The following is a 10,492-nucleotide window of genomic DNA, read 5'->3' on the forward strand; positions in this document are numbered from 1 at the left end:
CAGCCAATCTTTTAGGATAGAATCTGATAGATAATTATCTAATCAGATTAGTTTTAAATTGCCCAAGATTTATTTCTTAGCTATGAAGGCAAGCTTGTTGCCTCCACTTACAAATACTTAACTATCAACTGAATAAATATATATCGGACTGAAAGGCAATAAGTATTCAGCCGATTTCTTCAATATTAAATAAAGGAAAAATGTATATTGAGAAGGAAAATATAACAAAAGTTGAGGATAGAGCATCCTCCAGAAATGTAAAGACTAAAATCCAAACACTTCAATGTAAAATATTAAAAAATTTTAAGAAGGTTAAGATTTACAATAGAGCTATCCCATCTGGCTGCACAGCCAAGCGAGACAACCAGCAACAATAAATGAAGAGCTAGGTTTATTGTACAGAAAGTGCCCATAAAAAGCAAAATTCCGAATTAAATCATTAAACTACTTTCAAAAACATGAAACAAACTGTTACGTAAATAATATATTAAATAATTTGGTTAGACAGTTTGTGTTGTAGATAGAAAAAGAGAGAGAGGAATAAAGAGAGAGATAGGGGTTGGTAGGAGAGGAACAGAGGAGAATAGAATGAATAGTACTCAAATACTATTCGTAACAGAGTAGCATCCATCTCTAGGCCTTAAAAATTTTTTTGTTTTCCAGTTTTTACAACGCATTTGGATTATAGATAAGGGGAAAAAAAGAATAAAATCGCACATCCCAACACAATTTCTAGATGTTTTTGAAACTGTAATCTCATAAAAGGGCTGCTAAATTCTTAAGTTTGGAGGAGTCCACAGCACCCCAAACAGCCATCGATGTGGCTCTTAAACCCATTCTGTTGAATGTGAACCACTCTTTCCCAGCCTGTTCTCTGAGGAACCTTCAACCCACCCATTAATCGCCATATATCCACAAACAAAAGCCAGATCATAATTTTCTTATTGTCCTACACAAATTCAAATGTGGTCTAACCAACAAGCTTTTATTGTGATTCCTCCTTGTACTGCTGCGAGTTCAACTTAATTTCATCACAAACCCCATAAAAGTAAAACAAAAGTACATTTCTTAGTCTCGTCAATTGCGAGATACTAAATTTCACAGCAAACCCATTAGCAGAAATACAAATTATAATTTATCAACAAAATCTATTAACTAGAGGTCAATTTTACCTAATCTTCCACAAGATAAGAAACTCTATATTCCTAGCAATTTCTAAGAAATTGTATTAAAAAAAAAGATCGTACAAATTATTGAGAATAAAAAATCCTCAAACAGAAAAATACGAACACAGAATGAACCAAAAACGCCCCAGAAAGCTAATTGCATCATTAGAGACATTCAATGTTATTGTTTGACATAATTAATAAATCCCCATTGCAGGCTGTTAAAACAGTAATTGCACCAGAAATTTAATGCCCTTGTATACAAACAGTCATAATTGCTTTCCTACAGTATTACTATAAATGTTTCCTTGAACTTGGATGTTAATAGGCCTGAAGCTATTGGACCTGAAATGGAGATCAAGATGAAGGTGATACAGAGAAGAATAATGAAGTGGCTCCAGATGCTGAAATATGCAATCAACATCGTCTAAAACTCTATATGATCTAAGCCATTTTCTTCTCAGTCATGGCATTCTTCATCAAAGATCATGTGTTAATATACATCAATAGAATGGTATTTCTGAAAGAAAAAATAGGCATTTACTAGAGGTTGCCCAATCTATCATGCTCACTTCTAATGTTCCGAATCATTTTTAGGGGAAGCAGTCCTTATTGGTATTCACTACAAAATTGGAGGCTGAAAAACTACCTGAATGCTTCTATAAAGCCATAAAGGAACCAAAGTGGAGAGAAGCCACATAAGAAGAGTTGAGAGCTTTAGAAAAGAATCAGACCTGGGAGGTGACTAGCCTACCTCAAGGAGAGTCAAAAGTAGGCTGTAAGTGGGTATTCACCATAAAATATAATCCTAATGGTAGACAAAGGATTTACACAAACACAAACATTTGTTCCTGTAGCCAAGTTTAATACCGTTAAAATCCTTCTCTCACTTTCAACAAACTTTGATTGGCCATTACACCAGCTTGCTATTAAAAATGCTTTCTTGCTAGGTTGTAGGAGATCCATTTGACAAATGCTTCCAATGAGTACAAAGGTGTCAATGAAACTAGGAGAGATGGATTGTTTTGGGCAAGTTTGTTGGGTCCTCCTCCATGCGTCTTACAATCGTCTGAGAGGTGGAAGGGTGCAAAAGTGGTAGTTGGAGAAAGTGAGTCCAATTTCATTAAGGGTAAAAATGTCTTTTCTCATGAGTCCCACTCTATTTCTTTGAAAAGAGGTTCCATCTTCTTTGTTCCTTCGTCTTCAGCAGCTCTTTCTTCATCAACAAACACAAAGGTTACAAAAATACTAAACCCATAAGTAGTTGATAATCTTAGGTCAAAGAATCTGTCTTTTTATTGCCACAAGCCCTTCTTTAAAGGCCATAGATGTTCATTGAATCAGCAGATGCATATCCAACTTATTGAACTTCAATCTGACTCATAATCTGCTTTAGATATTTGGGAACCATCATTCAAAATGATGGCAAAATCAATGAGGATATTTCCCATGGAATTCAAGCTGGGTGGTTTAATTGGAGAAAAGCTAAAAGAATTATTTGCGACCATAAGGTGCTTAATAAACTTAAAGGAAAGTTTTATCATACTATTATCAAACCAGCTATGTTATATAGTAATAAATGCTAGGTTTTAATAGGACAGTAAGAACATAAAGTTGGAGTAGCAGAGATGAGAATGTTACGATGGATGTGCGGACATACACATAAAGATAAAATTCGAAATGAGCACGTACGCAAAACAATGACGGTAACACCTATTGAGAAAAAAATGGTAGAAAATCATTTGAGATGATTTGGACATATACAAAAAAACCGCCAAAGGCACCAATAAGAAGAGTGGAACATATAACTTTGAACCCTGTCAAGAGAGTAGAGGAAGGTTTAAAAGAACACTTTTGAAAGTTGTTGAACGCGATCTCTTAATTAATAATATTTTTAAAAGCTTGGTAAACGATAGAGCACAATGGCATCTTGCAATTCATGCAGCCGACCCCACCTAATGAGATAAAGGCTTGTTGTTGCTGTTGTTTTCATTGAAGGGTTCAGATTGCTGCATCCTTGAGGTCAAGGGTTTATTTGAGGGGAGGGTATTAATATGTAAAGAGTAAATAAATAAAGAACAAAGTTTTAGACAGTTATGTAATTAGTTGTTAGGATTTTCTATTAAGGGTCTATACAAGATCTAGTATAAGTCAAATACTATGCTTGATTGAAAACCTAGAAATATTGTTCAGTTTCTCTATACTCTCTCTCTCTCTCTCTCACGTGTCTCTCATCTTCTATTTTCCCTCCTTTTCTACATTGTTTCTTCTCTCTTCATCTCCTTCTACTATATCAGAAAACATATATACCTCTCACACACAAGGCCTAATATAAGCTTTCCCGTTAGTGTGGTAAGTCAATTTATGCAAATGCCCGAGAGCAGCATGAAAGCAGTAGTTAGAATACTTAAGTATCAATAAATGACACCTAGGAAGGGATTGTGTTTTAAGAAAAGCACAGCAAGAAAGGTAGAAGTCTTCACCGATGCAGATTGGGCTGGCTTTGTAACAGATAGAAGATCAACCACAAGGTGTTGTGTATTTGTGTGTGGAAATCTGGTTACTTGGCAGAGTGAGAAGAAAGCTGAGTAGTTGGGAGCAGTGCAGAAGCTGAGTATCAAGCTTTAGCTCTTGGGATTTGCATAGGAATGTGGATAAGAAGGGTATTGGCAGAACTGAAAATTAAAGTGGAGCCACAAATGAAGGTCTTATGTGACAACATGGCTATCATAGAAATTGCTAATAACCCTATTCACCATGACAGAACTAAACATGTGCAATTGATTATCACTTTATAAAAGAAAAAGATGAAGCTGGCCTATTAGATCCATCACGTGTCAACAAACAAAAAAGTTGCATATTTGCCCACTAAATCCCTCAAGAATCAGGTTTGAGGGACTAAGCAACAAGCCAGGAATGATTATTGTCTACTCCAGCTTGAGGGGGAGTGTTGGCAGAATAATATTCCGTAGACTGGCTTTATTATCGCTTTATTACATTTTGTTCTATTTCCTTTTATAGGTTTGTAAATATTCTGCAACATTCCCTCATTTATTACAGCTTAATCAATGGGATTGAGAAGCAAAAATGTTGCTATCCTCTCCCCTATATATAAAACTCTTCTGTAAATATCAGTAAATCATCCTCTCATTTTTGTTCAAATTGCTAACTCCAACCCTCAATGTCTTCGTTCACTTGATAGAGGACTGTTAAGTGACATTCAGTTCTCTAAAATGACAATGAATAAAATGTGCTATACTTGCTATCAACGTCTTCTACAACTCAATATCTAAAGATAAACAACCAATATAAATGAGGCTAAAAGAACTTATAAAAACAATAAACTCTTCAAAGAATATTTGTAAGACTGCATTTCAACTATACAAACCATGAACTCCTTCGTAGCAACAAATTCAACTGTTCCTCTACACAATTCAGGCCTTTCATCAGCATCCCTGCGCCGACCATCTGGACCTAGATTGCAATGGTAGTCACGTGGAGTTTCATCAGTAAATCCTGTAAAGCAGATTATAAGTCAGATCCACAGGTTGACCACGTATCAAAGATGAATATAGAAAGATCCTATAAAACAAAAACCATGAGCTATCAAAATTATAAGGATCACTTGTAAATACACCAGTCACAAAAAGTTAAGACAGTTTACTTGTGCCATAAAAATGTCTTCACCAACCTATAAATTAAGTGATACACAACTTGAGATCACAGTTAAACATTGAAACTTACCATCAAGCAATGCATAAAACACAATAAATAAATACATACAACTCACAATACTCAACCAGCCTGCTAGCAAATTCTCCCTGTAAATCAGAGCAAACTGGTAATTCCTTTCCGAAGTCCCCTTTCTGACTCAAAGGGATTGTTTGGTTAGCGTAAAATTTTTCTAGAAATAAGAATGGGGATGGGAAATAGGAATTAGAATGGGAATGGCACAAAGGATTGATGAAATGAGATACTTATGTTTAATATGTCCTAGAAAGGAATGGACAATCGTTTTTGTCGGACAATAATGCCATTATTACACAAAATATATTAACATGTTACAATTTTGAATTTTTAAAAATCATTTTCACATCAATTAAAGATTAATTTAATAAAAACAGGAAACATATTTTTGATTGTCTATATCCATGTAAGATTCAATAAAGTTTTACATTAACTATTGAGGGCCTAACACAAAAGGCTTATGATAGTGTACTGAGAAAAGTATTTTAAAAAGCATTGGAAAAGAAGGGTTTCGAGTTGCCTATATTCAGCTATTCAAGACATATATGAAGAGGCAACAACTATTAAAGAACGTCTAATGGCAAAACAAAATACTTTCCTATAAAAATTAGGCTGTATCAAGAATCATCTTTAAGTCATTATTTGTTTGGCCTATTTTTGATGTTTTAACTAAGCATATTGAAGAGGAAATCCCTAAATATATGTTTTTCACAGAAATATAATTCTTATTGCAGAGATAAGAGTAGAGATTAACTGTAAACTTGAGTTATGAAGAAGGACATTAGAGTCAAAAGGTTTTTACTTGAGTAAGAATAAAACGAAATATCTACATGGTAATTTTGATAAAAGATTAGTGAGTAGTAATTTGGAAATGAAATTGAGTGATTTGATCATACCTCAAGTGAAAAAGTTTAGATATTTAAGAGCAATTATTCAACAAAATGGGAAAATTGATGGAGATATTGCACATAAAATACAAGCTGAGTGTTTTAATTGAATAAAAGCTAAAAGATTTATTTGCGATCATAAAGTACTTAATAAACTTTATCGAACTGCTATAAGACTAACAATATTATATGATAGTGAATGTTGGGCTTTAACGAGACAACAAAAGCAGAAAGTTGAAGTAGCAGAGATGAAAATACTGAGATGAATGTGCAGATGTACACGTAAAAAAAAATAAAAAATGAGCATATACAAGAAAAAGTGGGCGTCGCATCTATTAATGGAAAGATGGTAAAAAATTGTTTGATGTGACTTAGACATGTACAAAGAAGACCACAAAAGACACCTGTGAGGAGAGTGGAACAGATAACTTTGAACCCTATCAAAAAGGGTAGAGAAAGATCAAAGAGAACACTTTTAAAAATTGTTGATCAAAACCTCTTAATTAACAATATTTCTAAAAACTTAATAAATGATAGAGATAAATGACATCATATAATCCATGTAACCAACCCCATATAGTAGGATAATGCTTGTTGCTGCTATAATAAACATGTTTTTGATATGATTCATTTCAAAATCTAATATAGATCATATTTTTCACAATACAATATCTTTTGTATAATATAAATGTGAATGCAAACGCCTAGTGCACAAGTATGCTACGCAAATTACACTGGTGGAAGCTAATGTAATTTTGAGGGGACAAGCTTTTTTGTCTTGTCAGAATCCATTAAATAGTAAACTATTCCATTGACCATGTAATGGAATCCTTAATGCTAGTCTTGGAATCTCCATTCCCATGGGAATGGAATGCTAGCCCTTTACCTTCAACCACACATGCTGTGGTAGGATTCCTCCTTTCCTTTCTCCTTAGTGAACTTTCCATCAACCAAACATGGCACACAAGAAAAGGAACTACTCAATAAGATGAGTAATATAATATCAAATACAAATTCTACTCACCGCACAAGTTGCAGATGAAACGCCTTCCTTGATCAACAAATTTCATGAAAGGATTTACGTAGGCCTTGCAACGCGAGCAGCGGACAGGACCACTCTCCCCAAAGTCCACAACCTATACGACCATGAGGTAATAAGATAGCAGATGTATTTATCTAGATTTACACTAATTCCTCAAGAAAGAGAAAATGTTGGAAATAAACCAACCTAATTAACTAATCCTCACAACAATAAGCCTGTTACCAACAGACTTAACTAATTCCACAACTAACTTCATACAGCTGACACCATGATTATCATTATTTGCTCCAAACCACCATTATTTTTAAGTAAAGACATTAGAGTCATTCCTTCATCATTCTTTTTCATTCTTGCATTATTTTAACCCAACCAAAATACAGCTACAATGCATTCTCATTCCTTTCGATATCATACTAAACATAATTGTTATATTCCATTTACATCTCTGTTCCTTTTCAATTATCATGCCTAGTAGTTCTGTACATCAAACAAGAGATAAGTGCATACTGTCAAATAGGAGGAAGCAAAGGCAGCTACAATTTGAACAAAAAGTTCAAGAGGGGCTAGTTGATGCACTTTTCTCAATCAATAGAAAGAATACCTAGGTAGAAGCTCAAGCAGAGATGTCATTAAACAAATAGCAGACCATCGAACATATGATATAATTACAACAATCGCCCAACAATTTATTTACTTTGTCAAGATGACAATGCACTGTGGAAAGTATCCACACAAACTACAGGATCTATACTCCAAAAATTTGATATTTGATAATAAAATGTAATCTGAGAAATCACTAGAATCAAACAACGAAACTTAAACTCAACATTCCAAAAACATAGCAAAATGTCTTGCTCTTGAATTAAAATATGATGAGACAGAAAAAACTACTAATTTTTTATTTTAATTAAATTTAATAATTATAACTGACGAAAAACTTCAAATGCAGGAAACATAAGGCTCTACTTGGATGGGTTCCTCAGAGGAGTGAGGAAGGGCCAAAGGTTGGACTAACAACGCCAATTGCATTCCTGATGTTGCCAAAAGGTCAGCAGTGAAAGGAATCTGTTACATTCACCAAAGAGAACAAAGGAAAGGAAAGCATTTCAATAGGGCAAAATAAAAATTCAAACAGTTTCAGAACTCTGAGAACCAACACCATGAATACTATTGTAAAGCTAAAACATTTTGGATAAAGGAAGAAAACATCAGAAAGAGACAATAATACAATACCAGGAAAAGACACAGTGTCAAGAAAAAAATAATAATAATAAAATAAAACTACGCAAAGCATAATAACAAGATTGTAACCATGCCATCCAGTATCCACAAAGTAATCATTAGCCAAGCATCACAAAGATACCATAACCAACATCTAAAACAGAGGCAAAGGCAAGAGACTTGGGCTTGAAGATCCTAGCATTTCTCATGGAAAAAAAACAGGTTTAAAACTAAAATTTAGTATTTTTTACTTTAAACCTTACCTGATTGATTGTGCACCTCATGTAACGGGGACTGCAATTCCCTGTATCTCTTACAATGTAATCACTTGTAGCAGGCTGGACCAGATTAGGAAAAGTAACCGTAAGAACATGCAGCATTGGGAGACTAATACAACATACATCACTGATCACTTTTCAGATTACACTGATTGTGAAAACATATATTACAAAAATAAAAAAGGAAATTAGGGACCCATGATGGTATGAGAGGAAAGGTTAAAAAGTAAGAAAAGCAAAGACAAAAAAAATGCAGGTAAAGTTAGAAGCAAGCCATTTAAAAAGAATTTTATGAATACCGGAGGAATGGTTGCCTGGTTGCCTTGATGAGTTTCATGCAATATCACTGAGGAACTTGGAGTGGGCCTCGGAATTTGATTGGGATCAATTTTTGATGGACCTGCCACAGGGGCTCCTGTTTGACCAACGCAGGTGATATGGTAGTTGTCATAGATTGATTTGGCAATGGAGGTGGCATCCCAAACATTGGCGAAGTTTGTGGAGGACCAGGAACTGGAGGTGGTGCCGCCTGTTGAAGTCAAAAAACTCAGAATTCAGACTGATTTTCAATTAGGCTGATAAAAGCATATAAGCATAGCTTAATACAATTTTAGTTTTGATCGATATGGTTTGATGCCATAACAAACAACAAAACACACAAATGGTAAATGTTGGCCGGGTTTGACACAAAATTTAACCCAACTGACCAATAGGCAGGACAGCCTGGTGCACCAAGCTCCCACCATGCACAGGGTCCAAGGGGCAGACAAGATAGGGCTAGTCAGGTTGCATAAAATTTAACTTATCAAGATCAAGAAAGTCCAGTTCCAGAATGTAGGCCCAATTACCTGAACACAACTCTCATCTGCATGAGGACATAAACCCTCTCATTCAGTCAAGTTTGAATGGATTGCTAGGTTATGCATAACCCTTATGAAAAGGCCAGCAGTGCCGGAATATCCATTCATCTGTTTAAATTCCTACCATTGGATACTAATTTTCTCAAACATCATATGAGAATCACAGCTTAAATTACAAGTACAATAGTTACTTGAGACACACGTCAGAGTAAAGCAGAGTTTTGAAACTTATGATAAGATAGGAACTGAATATCATATTGAGGATGGAGGTAGTGTATCAGATTGTAAAGAAAGATACGCATGTTGAACAGATACATTGTGGAAATATTTTAGACACAAAAAAGAAAAAAGATCAACAGTGTTTCAAAGAATGAAGCATATATATAAAATCACAAAAGAGAGCAGACAAGCGATGTTACTAAACCGGGGACTAGAAGCTTCTCATGTAAACACAATTGAAAACTATAAATTAATATCTTTTAGACAGAATACAAATAAAAATATAAATACATAAATATTATCATAACACATCAAAGTTTCTCAAAGCACTCGTTGAAAAATTTTGACCAAAAAACTAAACTTTCAACATTTTTTGCAATGGTAATATCCAAAGAAGCAGAAACTTTGTAGAATGGCCAAACAGGCCCATGACTACGGAAAAGGTTTTTTTTGGAAAAATTTTTCCCCCGGGGGGGGGGTCTTCTGGCTTATAAGACTGTTAGGAATTCCTTCATTGCTGTCATCAGAGGATTTCTGAAACATGTTTCATTGTTTTCTTCTTCATATCAGAATATGCCATATAGATACAGCATAAATATAACTTTACAAATCAGCGAATTTAGCAATTAACATGTCACAATGGGCAAGATGCTGCATACTGAACATGTTCTGCTGTTTGTTTAGAGCAAGAAACCATACTAAACACACATAAGAAATTTTTTCTGTTCCCTCTGAATCCCATATAACATAGAACATGGTTCTAGAACCCACCACGTATTAGTTGGGTCAGGTTGGGCGTCATCTATGCATGTAGAACCCTGTTTAGAAATGCACAGATTAAAAAAAATGACATTCCATCTTTCATTTTGGTTTTAAGTCATGGTCAAAAAACTACATACATAACCAAAATCCCCCACTCTGCTTCCCCATAAGAGAGAAAAACTGTTAACACAACATTCATTGTTCTACCCCAACGCTGACCTACTCGAGCAAAATCCATGCATCCACCTAAAAAAAAAAAAAATCCCTACGCAGCAGAAAAAAGTATCATGCTACTCCATGGTATGACACG

General features: G+C 34.7%; 1 protein-coding gene across 2 annotated transcripts in view; it reads right to left on the minus strand.

Annotated features, from left to right (window-relative positions):
• The window catches only part of LOC129288581 (protein transport protein SEC24 B-like), a 29,254-nt gene extending 19,013 nt beyond the window's left edge, over positions 1-10,241 (minus strand). Inside the window, exons 1-6 of one of the 2 annotated variants that reach the window (XM_054925225.1) lie at positions 10,192-10,241; positions 8,641-8,870; positions 8,327-8,401; positions 7,809-7,907; positions 6,825-6,936; positions 4,555-4,682 (exon numbers count right to left, since the gene is read on the minus strand). In XM_054925225.1, coding sequence (XP_054781200.1) covers positions 4,555-4,682; positions 6,825-6,936; positions 7,809-7,907; positions 8,327-8,401; positions 8,641-8,870; positions 10,192-10,222 — 675 coding nt within the window. In that variant the 5' untranslated portion in view covers positions 10,223-10,241. Of the gene's footprint in view, positions 1-4,554; positions 4,683-6,824; positions 6,937-7,349; positions 7,499-7,808; positions 7,908-8,326; positions 8,402-8,640; positions 8,871-10,191 lie in introns of those variants that run through there. The other variant, XM_054925226.1, reaches the window with a different exon arrangement.
• Between the last annotated feature and the right edge of the window lie 251 nt (positions 10,242-10,492).

The sequence above is a fragment of the Prosopis cineraria genome, unplaced genomic scaffold (assembly GCF_029017545.1).
Source record: "Prosopis cineraria cultivar Desert tree isolate PC_DT_omini unplaced genomic scaffold, ASM2901754v1 PC12, whole genome shotgun sequence".
In the NCBI taxonomy this organism is placed as follows: Eukaryota; Viridiplantae; Streptophyta; class Magnoliopsida; order Fabales; family Fabaceae; genus Prosopis; species Prosopis cineraria.